General features: G+C 35.4%; 1 protein-coding gene across 11 annotated transcripts in view; it reads right to left on the reverse strand.

The window, feature by feature from the left end:
- NBEAL1 (neurobeachin like 1) overlaps positions 1-14897 on the reverse strand; it is a 236515-nt gene that overhangs the window by 162929 nt on the left and 58689 nt on the right. For all 11 annotated transcript variants that reach the window (XR_008914111.1, XM_056807892.1, XM_056807889.1 and 8 more), the window contains one exon: positions 13744-13826. Coding sequence is in view for 10 of the 11 variants with exons in the window: in XM_056807892.1 (XP_056663870.1) it covers positions 13744-13826 (83 nt within the window). In the remaining variant the exon portion in view is untranslated. The remainder of the gene's footprint in view (positions 1-13743; positions 13827-14897) is intronic.

Here is a 14897-nt window from a genome sequence, read left to right on the forward strand (position 1 = left end):
GACAAATACCTGAAAAACAGGTAAGAGATAATATAAGAATCATTAGACTATCTGAAAATCATAACCAAAAAAATCCATGAATACAAAATTTAAAGAAATTATTAATGAAAACTGTTCAAACCTACTAAATCAAAGAGGCAGTGCAGTAAATGGGGAATTTTTCAAAAAATTACTGGAAAACTCCCAAGAATGTCATAGCCAAAATGCAAGGGTTCCAGATTTTTTTAAAAAGAAACTGTAAAAAAGCAAAAAAAGAGAGAGTTCAAGTACCAAAGAACCACAATGACGATCATGTAAAATTTAGTAACTGCAACTATGAAGATAAAGGAGAACCTGGAAGCCAATATTCCTAAAGTCAAAAGATAAAGGTTCATAACCAAGAAAAACCTATACAGAAAAACTAAGTATAATCTTAAAAAGGAAAAAAAAATCAAACATTAATTAAAAAAAAAGAAATGTCAAGCATTCTTAATGAAAAAAACAGATATGAACAAAAATTTTGACAAACAAATCCTAAAGAAAAAAAAATGAACAATTTGGAAGGGAATACATAATGATGACCTATTTACATTCTAATAAGGAGGGAGGGAAGTCTCCTAAGAAGCTACTAGGATTTTAAATCATATAGTTAAGGTTCAAAGATCAGAGTCATAGAAATAAGTAAGATAGACAATGTACGTGGATGTGATTTTATTGTTTGGGAGGAAGTCTTGAGAAAAAGAGGAATATGCTAGGAATGAAAAGAGAAGGAAGTTAAAGGTATTTATTGTCTTACATAATATAAGATGAAGGAGAGAGAAAGGAACAGACATCCCATGAACCTCACTTCCATTTGAACTAGTGTGAATTTTAAAATTACTCCATAAAATTTTCCTTACACTAGACAAAGGAAAGTTGAAAACACACACACACATACAAATCCATGAAGATTGTGGTATAGAAATACTTAATCTCCACAAACAAATAGGAAAGGATAGGAAAAATAGAGAGAAATTTTTAAGAGGAAGTTTGGTAAATACCCTATAGTGGTCATAAGGGAGTGATTAAAAGAAAAAGAAATGTGTGACTGACTGGATAAGGGGAAGAAAAGGGAAATGGAATGAAAGCAAATCATTCCAATGACATATCACTGATGTTAAGAAAACTATTCTTTTGCTACATTCTTCAGTGTTAAAAGGAATCAGGAAGAGGAACTAGAACAAGAGATTAGGATAAAGGGAAATAAAAAATTGACAGTTATAACTGTGAACACAAATGAGATGAACTCATTCATAAAATGGAAAAATAGCAGAATGGATTAAAAAGCAGAATCCAACAACATTTTTGTTTAGTGTTAGTTTTTATATGAAACACACTTGAAAACATAAAAATTCCCAGTTAAAATTGAAATAAAATGTATTATTTAAAAAAAAACTTTTTTCAAACAAAAAAGGAGGGATAATCATGATTTCAGACAAAGCTGATAATATATAATAAAAAGAAACAAGAAAACTATATTTCATTTAAAAGTACTAAAGACCATGAAAACGAAAGAAAAAAGTAAAACCATACTAAAGTAGAGGGAATTCAATATATCCCTTTCAAAATTAGATAAATCTAAGAGATAAACAATAAAGAATTTAATGTTCTGAATTTTTTTTTCAAAACATTAGAAGAGAGATCTTTGGTGGTTACTAAATTTGAATAGAAAAGAGTTTGTGAGATATGGTTGTATTACAATACTTCATCATCATTATGACACAAGTTCACAAAAGTAGGAATACTAATTTTAGATTATATGAAATATATGAAAAATTATATTTCATAAATGGCCTTTGAATAAAGGACTAAAATTTAATCAACTAGATAATTTTAAACTAAAAACTGGTAAGCCAAATATGAAGATGGAATTGACTCTGCTCTTGCCTAATTTTAAATTTAATCAACCAAAAGCATAGACACCTCTATATAACACTAAGTAGGGGAGGTCCACAAGCCACTTATTTTTTTTTTAATTTTAAACATTATTTTATTTGGTCATTTCCAAACATTATTCACTGGAAACAAAGATCATTTTCTTTTCCTCCCCACGCCCCCCTCCCACCACCTTTCCCTCTCCCATAGCCGATGCACGATTCCACTGGTTATCACATGTATTCTTGACTCGAACCCATTTCCCTGTTGTTGGTATTTGCATTCACAAGCCACTTATTAAAGAGGGTGACAACTCAGAAACAACTAACCTCTCCCTGGGCAGTGCTAAGCAAATTTAAAGACTGCAACTGGTCCTTGTAAAGTGGAAGAAGGGGACAGAAAGAGACATTTAAAAAAAAAACTATAAAAGATGATGAACTTCCTGTCCAAGAGATCTTCTTCCTGAATTTTCAGGTTGGAAGATCTTGGACTGGGACTGCAACTTGGAGCTATGACTTGGACCTGTGACTGGATCTTGGATTGTTTCTGATGAGACTGTTCCTAGATCTTCTCCCTTTGGAGCTACACTTGGGTAAATGAAAAGCTGACCTTCCTTTCCTGGCTGCTGGAGAGATTAGTTCTAGAGAGGCCTCCTCTTCCTGGAAGCAGCCTCATGAGTTAAACCGAGTTCTCCAGCTGAGGGGTTAACAAGCCCTGCCTGGGTTGAGCTAGGGACTGGAGCAACATTAGGGTGATAGACAAGATATTTTCTCTACCCTCTTTTACATTCCTCTACTTTCACTGCTTCCACCTCTTTGTAAATAAAACTATTGAAAGTCAATTTGGATTGAGCTATAATATTTTTAAATTAGTGACCACAATATTATCTTAAAATTCAAATATATTTAGTCCAACCACAAAATTTAATTCCTTACACAAATAATAGATATCAAAGACAAATCTTGCAACAAATGTTTGGGAACATCTAGAAAAAGTGTTGATTATAAAGAGTCTGTAAGTATGTCGTGCCAAATTAATCTCATTTCATTTTTTCAAAGATAAATAACCTACTAAATAAGAGAAATGCTGTAGATATATAGTTTACCTAGATTACTACTGATAAGTCTACTAATAAAGTAGCTCTTATGATATTCTTTTAAAAATGGAAAAATGTGGATGTGGTAATACAATCAGAGGGATTCAAAACAGGTTAGTCCATCAGATTCAACACTCAGTTACTAGTTCAATGTCAAATATGACAGTAAAGGAAAATGATAAATTTGGGGGGGATATGGCAAAATTGAGACACTAATGCATTATGAGTGAAGTTAGGAACTGATTAAACCATTTCTGGAGGGTAATTTGGAACTATACCCAAAAAAATATATAAAATTGTGCATAAATTTGGAATTATGCCCAAAGGGCTTTAAAAGAATGCATGCCCTTTGATCCAGCAATACCATTACTAGGTTTGTATCCCAAAGAGATTAAAAAAAAAAAAAGGGATGAACCTGTTTGTACAAAAATATTTATAGTTGCGCTTTTTGTGGTAGCAAAAAATTGGGAAATATGGGGTTGCCCCTCAATTGGGGAATAGCTGAATAAAATGTGGTATATGATGTTGATGGAATACTACTGTGCTGTAAGAAATGATGAACTGCTTGATTTCTGTAAGAACTGGGAAAACCTACACAGTGAAATGAACAGAACCAGTTGAACATTTGACATAGTAACTGAAACACTGTGGGATGATCAAATGTAATAGACTTCACTACTAATAGCAATGCAATGATCTAAGACAACCCTGAGAGACTTATAAAAAAGAATGCTATCCACATACAGGGAAAGAACAGTTGGAGAAGAAATACAGAAGAAAACATGATTTATCACTTTTTCATATAGTTATATGATTTGGGGCTCTTGGTTTTAAAAGATTACTCTATTATGAAAATGAATAATATGGAAATAGGTTCTGAGTGATAATTCAAGTATAACCCACTGGAATTTATTGTCAGCTCTGGGACGGGGGAAGAAAACGGGGAGGAGAGAACATAAATCATGTAACCAGGCAAAAATGTTTTGTTTAATTATATTAAAAAATTAAAAAATAGGAATTCTAGAACACTTGGTTTTAAGGGGAAAGAAGAAGAAAGGTCCCAGGGCTCCTCTCCCATCTAAAGTGCTGAGCTTCCAGCAGTGGCTGGAATCTCTGGGCGGGTAGGGGTGCTAGTGCAAAGGGAATACCTTGCTGGCACAGCTGTGCCAGGCTCAAGGCACTGAACACAGGCAGCGAGGAGGCAGCTGGAGGAGAAGCTCAGAGAAGGCAGCCCAATCACAGCCAAGACACTCCATCTTGGTCCCCTACCCCCTTCTCAAAGTTTTGGCATCAGGGCACATCCAGCTCTGCAGATCAACTCCACCCTGCCTTAATCTTATCAATAGGGCAGATAAGAAACCTTCAGAGGGTAGGGAAGCTAAAACTCCAACAACCCTCCCCCACTGACTCCAGTGAAAGCCTGCTGACTAAACTCCAAAGGGGAAGGTTGCAATTACTAAAGAATACCTTAATAACAAGGTGGGAAACCCAGTTCCTTTTCAACTTCTGCTGCCAGCTAGGAAAGATCTGACATCAGGGCTCAACCTGACCAATCAGTAGAGCACAGATGAAGCCCATTCAGGACAGAATACCCCATACCCACAAATCCAGCACATAATCAAAGGAGCAAGATTACAGGGAATTACAGGGGGGAAAGAAGGGGAAAAATATGAGTAAACAACAAAAAAAGAAAAAAGAAATTACAATCAATAGCTTCTATCCAGGCAATAAACAAAGAGAAAATAGAACACAAGAGGACCAAGGAACACCAAGCAAAAACACAGAAACTCTAGCAAATTGGACACAAGCTTTGGAAGAACTCAAAATACAATTCAAAAAACAATTAAGAGAGGCTGAAGACAACTGGGAAAAGAACTTTAAAAACAAGATAAGTCATCTGGAAACAAAGGCACTTGAACTAAAACAAGAAAAAGTGTCTTGAAAGCCAAAATTAACCAGGTGGAAAATGAGGCAAAGAAGATGAAAGATGAGAAGGAGGATGACCAAAAAGCCAGGGAAGAAATTCAGTCTTTAAAAACTAGAATCCAACAACTAGAAGCAAATGACTTCACAAGGCAGCAAAAAATCTATAAAACAAAATTTTTTAAAAATGAAAAAATTGAGGAAAATATGAAACACCTCATTCACAAAACAACAGACCTGGAAAACAGAAGCAGGAGAGATAATTTTAGAATTATTGGACTACTGAAATAGCATGACAGAAGAAAATGCCTGGACATCACTCTACAGGAAATTATCCAAGAAAACTTCCCCGACATTCTAGAGCAAGAAGGAATAGTGGAGATTGAAAGAATCCACAGATCACACCTCCTGAATTAAATTCTGAACTGACAACGCCCAGGAATGTTAAAGCCAAATTCAAGAACTACCACACCAAGGAAAAAATATTATAAGCTACTAAGAAGTCAGTCAGATACCATGGAACCACAGTTAGTATAACAAAAGATCTGGCTGCATCTATCCTGAAGGACCGAAAGGCATAGAATATGATATTCTGGAAAGCAAGAGAACTAGGTCTACAACCAAGAATCAACTCCACAAAAAAACTGGCTATATTCTTGCAGGGGAAAGTATGGTCATTTAATAAAATAGAAGACTTCCAAGCATTCATAAAGAAAAGACAGACTTAAACAGAAAATTTGATATCCAAACACAGAACTCAAGAGAATCACCAAAAGGTAATTAAGGGGGAAAAAAACACAAAATCTTTTTTAAGGGATCCAATAAGTTAAAATAATGTGTATCTCTATAAGAAAAGAGGATATTGGTAACTCTTAAAATTGTTATTATCACCTGGGTAACTAGAATAATTAGACTTGGAGGGAACAATGACAAACTGTAATGCCAAGATATATATATACATATATGTATGCGAGGTAAAAAAGAGGTTAATACTAAGAGAAATGGGAAAAGAGACAAAATGGGGTAAATTTATATTTCATAAAGAAGCACATGATGGGAGTGGGGGAGAAAATCAATACACTGGACGGGTAAAGAGGCTGGAGACAGGAAATACTTAATTCTTAATTGCATTGAAATTGACTCAAAGAGCAAAGAACAATCATTGGGGCAGAGAACTGATTCACGCCCTATAGAGAAGTAGAAGGGTAACAAACAGACTAGTGGGGAGGGAGGTAAGACAAGGGAGGGAGAGGGGGGCGGTATTTTAAAAAGACCCTAAAGAAAAATAAGAAGGGAATAAGAAGGGGGGGAGGAAGGGAAGGAAAACAAGGGTGGGAATTAGGTGGACTGATTAAAAACAAAACACTGGTGTAGAAGGAAATAATGAAAGAAGAAAGGGCAGGACTAGGAGTGGAAATCAAAATTTTGGGAAAAACACAGCTGGTAATCATAACTCTGAATGTGAACCATAAAACTCAAGCAAATAGCAGAATGGATTAGAAACCAAAATCCTACCATATGTTGTCTACAAGAAACACATATGAGGAAGATAGACACACACAGAGTAAAGGTAAGTGGATGGAGCAAAATTTCTTTGGCATCAACTGAGAAAAAGAAGGCAGGATTTGCAATCATGATATCTGAAAAAGCCATAGTAAAAATAGATCTAGTTAAAAGAAATAGGGAAGGTAATTGCATCCTGATAAAAGACAATATAGACAATGAGGAAATATCAGTAATGTATAATTGAAATTGTTACCCTAAAGGGGAACTACATTTCCCGCGAGCCCACTGACTTCCTGACATTACATACTTCCTGTAGACAGGGAATAAAAATCCAGGGGGCAGTCCTGCTCTTCCTCTTTGGCATGATGCAGTAATCACAGTGGCGTGGTAAGGTGGGGATTTTGAAATGGGCCATGGACACATGGTTTTTATTTTGAATCCTCTTTATTCCTTGATTTCTAATAATCTTTAATAAACCTCCTAAAATATATTTTTATTATTAAGATATAAATTTTAAATTTGACAGTACTCAACATGTATGCACCAAAATGGCATGGCATCCAAATTTCTCAAGGAGAAACTAGTGGAGCTCAAGGATGAAATAGATAGTAAAACTATACTAGTGGGAGACCTGACCCTTCCTCTATCAGATCTAGATAAATCAAACCAAAAAATAAATAAGAAAGAGGTAAGAGAGGTGGATGAAATCTTCGAAAAATTAGAGTTAGTAGATATGTGGAGAAAAATCACATGGTACATTCACAAAGATTGACCATGTACTAGGGCATAAAAACATGGCAAACAAGTGCAAACGAGCAGAAAAATAAATGCAACCTTTTCAGATCACAATGCACTAAAAATAAATAGTAAGGGTACATGGAGAGGCAAATCAAAAATTAATTGGAAATTAAATAATGATTCTCCAAAATCAGTTAAAGAACATATCATAGAAACAATTAATAATTTCAATGGAGAAAATTACAATGATGAGACATCTTTTCAAAATCTATGGGATGCAGCCAAAGCCGTACTTAGGGGGAAATTTGTATCCTTGAGTTCATATATTAACAAACTAGGGAAGGCAGAGAAATTGGGCATGCAAATTAAACAACTAGAAAGTGAACAAAATAAAAATCTTCAGTAGAAAACTAAATTAGAGACCCTGTGATACTGCTACTGGGTCTGTATACCAAAGAGAACATAAAAAAGGGGAAAGGGACTACTTATACAAAAATATTTATAGCAGCACTTTTTGTGATGGCAAATAATTGGAAATTGGGGAGATGTCCATCAATTGGGGAATGATTAAACAAACTGTGGTATATGATGGTGCTAGGATACTACTGTGCTATAAGGATAGATGATTTCAGAAAAAACTGGAAATACCTACATGAAATGATACAATGTGAAATAAGAGACCTGGGAGAACACTGTACACAGTAACAGCAATATTGTACAATAATTAACTGTGAAATATAGTTACTTTCAGCAATACAATTATCTGAGACAATTCTGAAGGATTTATGGCAAAGAAGGCTATCCACCCACCTCCAGAGAAAAAACAATTGGAAATCAGATGCACATCAAACAATACTATATGCCACATTAGTTTATTTATAACTTTATTTTGGGATTTGGTTTTATATGAGTATTCCCTTACAACAATGACAAATGTGGAAGTATATTTTTCATGATAATATATGTATATTCCAGGTCAAATTGCTTGTCATCTCTGAAGGAGGGGAGGAAAAAGGAGCAGAGAGACAATTTAGATCTTGTAATTTCAGAAAATACTGAAAACTGTTACTATACATAATAAAATATCTTTGAATAAAAAAATAGTTCAGTGTCAACATAGAAGTATATGGAACATGCCAGGGATTTGTGCTTAAATTCTGTGCAGTTTAACATTTTTAATCAATGACACGGGAAAAAATATCAATGTATGTTTATCAAATTTGGGAATAACACAAAACTAGGAGTGATAGCCAGCAATGCATGAGGAGGTAATAATCTAAAGGGACTGTTATAATGGGTATTCCATATGCATATGGCTTGTTATGTATAGACCCTGAAGTCCCTTCTAATTCTCAAATTTTGTGACTCCGTTAAGGGGAATAGCTAAACTGATCACCTTTGATCGAGGAACTCCACTGCAAAGATCATAGGCTAAATATATAAAGTTAAATGGGACCTATATATATATACAAATACTAATAGCTGCATTACAAAAAAAATGGAAAAAACCTGGAAATTGCCTTGGTTAGAAAACTGATGACAGAATTATTTTAAATAACAGCTGGACAGCTTGCAACATCATTGCTACAAACAAAATGTGAAGAAATAAAATAGAAAGTAACAAGAATATTAGAATGAACTCTTATAGAAGATTTGTGGGAAGTCATAAACAATAGATGCAAAGAACAAGAAGATATGGATGGGTTGCATTCTACACTGTTGTAGGGAGGACTCAAATCAATAAGGAATCTAATGAAATTCTTAAATTTAATACTAATAAATTAAATATTAATGTAATAGCATCTTTTAACATCAAAAAAATAGTCTTCCCCAATTGGACAACCACTTAATAAAAGCTCTGAGCAAATCATACCTGCTTAAAAAGAAAAAGTAGCTTTACTTCATTATTTTATACTCAGCACTTAAGAATAAAATGTTTCTGTTGTTATAATAGTCTTTTACATATTACTTTGCAATTGTTCTTATAATTTAAAAGCTAGGTTTTGAGTTCCCATATGAATCATAATTTCCTGACTAACAAAGGAATAGATACAGGGGATCAATGCTATCTGAACTTGCTTCCATGTTGGGGAATTTACTTTTCACTGGCCTCAGAGACTGAGGATGAGTGTGGTAGATGAAGGAGGTAGAGAAATGGAACTTAAGTCAACACTCCCTTCTCTCTGTCTCCCCACCAGAAAAGAACAGTAAGGACTAGGCAATGGGAGATAAGTGAACTGTTTAGGGTCACACCGCTAGGAAGTGTCTGAGGCCAAATTTGAATCCAAGACTACCCATCTCAAGTCTTGGCTCTTAATACCTTGAGTCACCTCACTGCACCCCCCCTTTAATGGACTGTTAAACCAAATGTTGGGTGGGTGTGGGTATATGTGCATGTACTTGATCCTCTCCTTTGTCTGATTCAAATGAAAATGAATTTTATACCTGTAGTCTATTTCCTCCTCTCCTACCTCCATGTTTGTATAGTCTTCACCTCACACCATCCAATTATGTATATGTTATGTAAATACCATCCCTTTCCTCTTTCTTTCCTAGTATTCCTTTTTTTTCTTCTCTTCTTTTCTTCTTTAAAAGCATCAAAATATAACAAGACTATTTCCAGGCCCTCTTTCTTAACTGACTTCCTCTATAACTCTCAAAGGCATTAGTATTACAAGAAGATAATATTAGGTTCTTAAAATGGAAATACTTCATAATTATACAGTTTCTTCCCATTGATCAGAAGTGTCTACCTTTGCCTTTCAAGGTATATATTCATCTTTGGTTTCTTTATGAGGGATAATTATTGGATTCTTCATATCAGGGGTCCCTAACCTACAGCCCGCACGGGCCACATGCGGCCCCCCAAGGCCATCTATCCAGCCCCCACCACATTTTCAGTGGTCAGTGAGAGGAGCACTATATGTGGAGGTGCGGCAAAGCTAAGCATCACTCACATTCAGTACTACTTCTAGTGACATAATACTTTGTGTGGCACCTTGTTCTGAGAGTAACTAAATGAGAATGAGGCACCGCACAAAGGATTATGTGGCTGCACAATGGAAGACATCAGCATGGTGAGTGGCGATCTCGGGGAGGGGATTCTGCAGTGTGTATTCTGCTGCCCAGTGTAGTAGTAGTGGTGGTGCTGGGCCTCTGCAAGTTGTGACAGGCCCATTACAGTCAGCACTGCAGCCTCCCCTATCCCAAAGAGCAGTATATAGATTTGTTCATAGATTTTTTTATAGTCCGGCCCTCCAACAGTCTGAGGGACAGTGAACTGTGTAAAAAGCTTGGGGACCCCTGCTTTATATTTTTTACTTTGCCTTCTGGCTCTATTAGACCTCGGTAGTTTTCATTAAAATGTTATTTATAGGGGGCAGCTGGGTAGCTCAGTGGATTGAGAGCCAGGCCTAGAGATGGGAGGTCCTAGGTTCAAATCTGGCCTCAGACACTTCCCAGTTGTGTGATCCTGGGCAAGTCACTTGATCCCCATTGTCTAGCCCTTACCACTCTTCTGCCTTGTAGCCAATACACAGTATTGACTCCAAGATGGAAGGTAAGGGTTTAAAAAAAATGTTATCTATATCTAAAATGTTTTTATGGATGAGGCTTCCAGGGAACTGAATAATTCTTAGATTATCTTTTTTTCCAGGTCAGTTGTTTTTCATAGATGTCTTATATTTTTCTGATATTTTTTCAATCTTTCAATGTATTCTAATTTTTTTCATTTGTTTCACTGAATCATTGATTTAATTTTCAAGGAGGCTGTTAATTGTCATCCCTCTTGTACTAAGTTGTTTATTCTCCTTCCTATTCTTTCCTCTAGAGTTGTCATTTTGTTTATATCATCTTTTATTAATCCTTGCTTTATTTCCTCCAGGAATTTTAGAACCAAGGGCTTGTGATTTGTGACACCACTTCCAGCATTTTATTTGACAAGTACTGTGTGGATGATGTGGTATTATTTCCTGTATTTTGTGTTGAGTCTCCGACTCCATAAAACTGATCTTTGATATTTTCTTCTGTTTACTCTTTTTTTTCTAGTCATACCTTCTAGATCAAAGTTTTGTTTTGAAGTCAAGTTCTATGTATTTCTGGAAGGAATACCAGGGTGCTCTTTGGAACTGATTTTTACCTGGAGAGTAGATTGTAAGAAGGGTTGTGTTCAAGAATCTCTGGACCAGCTACTTAGTGTAGTATGATCCAAGGCATACCCATATCATTTCCTTCCTGTTTCTCAGCCAAAATAACACATCTATAAGCATCAGCTATACTTAGCTAAATTCTGGGCCAGGCTTTCATCTCTCAATTCACAAGGACAGAGCTTCAGGATCTATATTTCTCTAGATTACCCTGGTCCCAGAGGTGGAGTGTTTCCAGGAGCTATGGTCATGGCAGGGTTTTTTTTAATCCTTGCTGGAATAGTTGTGAATTAGGCTGTTCTGCTTCCATTCACTACACCATTTTTAAAGAGTTCTTGAACCTAACTAAGTCTTACTAGTTTTGAATTCAATATTTTATGCATTATAAAATGCTATTTCTCAAAGAAATGCAAATTAAATCAACTTCACATTATTTAATAGTATAGCTCTTATCCTAGCCAAAAAAAAAAATCAATCTGTTTTAAACCCAATGTTAAAGAAGACATGTAGTAGAAAAAAATAAAGATTATTCACTGTTGATGATGTGGTAGACTGTGAATTTTAAAATCTCCATCTTGCTTGGTCTAGCACCCAGGATTGTGCACACCCACACTACACAGGCATGTGCTAGTCAATGACAAATCAGAAATAACTAACTGCCCACCTGGGCTGTCTTAAGCCAAGTTTGAGCCACCATTGGCACTTGTGAGGCACAGGAAGTGAGGTAAGGAACAGCCTCTGGAATTCGCTCACTTCCTGTGAACAGAACTAGATGCCAGTTGGTGCTAGGAGCTTGAGCAGGGAGGAGGCCCACAGACAGCTTTCCTTCAGATCAGTCACATGAGTCAAGGACTGATTCTCCTTCTACCTTGGCCTTAGGACCTAAACTCCCTCTGGCTCTGCCAGAAGGTTGAGTTAACCCTTTCCCTTTCCTCCTCTCTCCTTCACTCCCTGTCCTTTTTTCTTACTCCCATTGTGATTAAACCACCATAAACTCCATTCTGACTTGAGTGTTTCATTTTTAGGAATTTCATATGTAAATTCCTTGGCGACCATAAATTAATATTATAACAATCTTAAAAGGTGATTTTTCACCATAACAAGACAGATTTGATAATTCCTGAGATCAATAGGACAGTATTTACTAAAAGTTACATAACTGTGCATACCTTTTGGTCAGTTATCACACTTTCACGGAAAACATACCAATGTATTGATTTAGAATCTTGAACCCTAGAGACCACATTTCCCACAATCCTCTTTCCCTTTTCCTGTTTGTGCATTTCTTTACATGGATGGGAATTTTGAGTTTCCATTTCCGTCCACGCGGGCTCTTTTTGGGCTTGTGCCAGTGTGAAAGAGATAGCAGTTTTTTGCCTTTCTCTGTTTTTTTTTAATTTCTCTGATTATTTTTAATTTCTCTCTGCTCTATGTGGATTTTTAATAAACAGTATTAAAATAATACTTGGAGAATTGAATATTAATTTGAATCTTTACACCAAAGAAGTAATCAAGGAATTTAAAATATACAATCACTTAACATTTGAAAAAATAAAACAAATATAATGCCACAAGGAATAACAGAATTTGAAATCTGGAAGGACTCTTAAAAGATCAACTAGTCCAACCATTTTACTTCATAAATGAGGAATCTAGAGCTGAGAAGTGAAATGAGTCATTCAAAGTCAGAAAGCCACTGTGTCAAGGAAACTCATCCCTTCCCCTTCCTGAGTAACTTTACCTGTCTATCAAACATTCCTGACATATCACAGTTGCACCAGGGTTGCATCAGTGTAAAAGTTAAGGTTTGGGGCATATCGGAGGAGACGAACAGGAAGACCAGGAGAAAGACGGGGGAGAAGAGACAGAGCAGGCAGGTGAGGGGGAATGAGGAAGAAACTGGCAGGCTAGGGAGCATGCAGCCAGGTTACTTAGGAATGACTGTCTACCCTTCCTAATAAACTTTATAAAATACATATATGGGTAGAAAGAAATATCATTTATTTTTAATTATTACACTACTAATGGCAAAGCTGACAATAACCTGGCTTCTTATCCTTTTCCTATATAATGTAGTATTTTACAAGACATATCACAGTTTCCCAGAGTCCCTCAAAATACATGTTCTCATAAATCTCTAAAGTTTAACTTTTCAATTAAAAAAAAAATATATATATATATGAAACTAAACTATACTGGCTGTCAAATTTTTATTTAACTTCCTACCTAGTATCAAAATTGCAAGTACTTTTAAGAATAATCTGTAAAATTAACAACCTGGAATACAAAGAATGAATTAAGGACTCTTACCATAAGAGCACTGCACACAATTAACATTTATTTTGCTATATCACACAATCTCCACCATGTAAATTTATGGACTATAGCAGGAAGTACACCAGCAAAAAATTAAGGTAATACTAAAATAAAAATGTTACTTACGGTAAAAGAAAGGAATGAACTCCACTGTTAGAGAGGCTGGTTTGTACTTCTGTCTGCTCTTTTCCACAGTACTAAGGCTCTTTCTGCATTTAAACATAATTTTTTTTAAATACCACATAAAGAACAATTAGAAGATGCACAAACGTATATATAAGAAGATATTTCTGAATAAATAAAAAAGACAATGAAGGCCTAAAATATATATTTAGGGTATTTTTAGATTTTGAACAAATATATCAATGCTAGGCTTCATCCAGAATAGAATCAACACCTATATGTACTTTGCTGTCTTGAAGAAATTTGCTTTGACAACTGAACAGCATATTTTATTTACAAAACTAAGCTTCTGTTCATTCACAAAAACAAGACATCCATTCTTTCCCATTTAATATTCAGAAGAAATTTCCTTCTCTAATCTGTGCCCTCTACCAAGGCCATACTTAGCCTCCTGCTCAGCGTACTTAGCCCTTACACACATTCTGCCTCATGGTTCTTAACAAATCCTTAAAAGATTCTTTTAAAATGCAGGTGAAGATATACTTCAATCTTTAATCTTCCTTTAATTCATCCATTTGGGAATTATCTCTCTGAGCTGATGGGTTTTTCTTTTCTATTTCACTTTATACCAGAAGTTTCTTAAACGTGTCCAACTTATTTTTCCCCCTTAAACATTTTAACAGCATTCTACCAAAAAGAATGTTTAGAGTTTTGGGGTTTGGGTTTTTTTGTGGGGGAGGGGAAATACTTAACATTTTTTTAAAAGATCATTATATAAAGGTTTCCTCACAAGGAGTTAGAAAGAGACTGTTTAAAATAAAATTCTAAGAGACAGAGAGTCTGGAAGGAAAGAGAACATTTTCACACAGTTGAAAAGAAAACAGATAAATAGGAAGATGACTACAGATTGTGGAAATGAGGGACAGGTAAAACTGAAACTCAAGGATAATTGCAGGGAAATCATGAAAATGTAAAGAAGATTACAATACTATGTGGAAAGAGAGGGTGTTGCTATCTTTTTTAAACTGAGGGGAACAAAGGGAAAAAGTAGAGATAGAGAGGTGAATGAAATGACAATTGGGTATTACTGAATGACAGCATGGGCTGAGAACTTTGTGTTTTATGTGAGCATAACTCAGAGAATTTTATTACTTTTC

Source organism: Monodelphis domestica, chromosome 8 (genome assembly GCF_027887165.1).
Source record: "Monodelphis domestica isolate mMonDom1 chromosome 8, mMonDom1.pri, whole genome shotgun sequence".
NCBI classification, from domain to species: Eukaryota; Metazoa; Chordata; class Mammalia; order Didelphimorphia; family Didelphidae; genus Monodelphis; species Monodelphis domestica.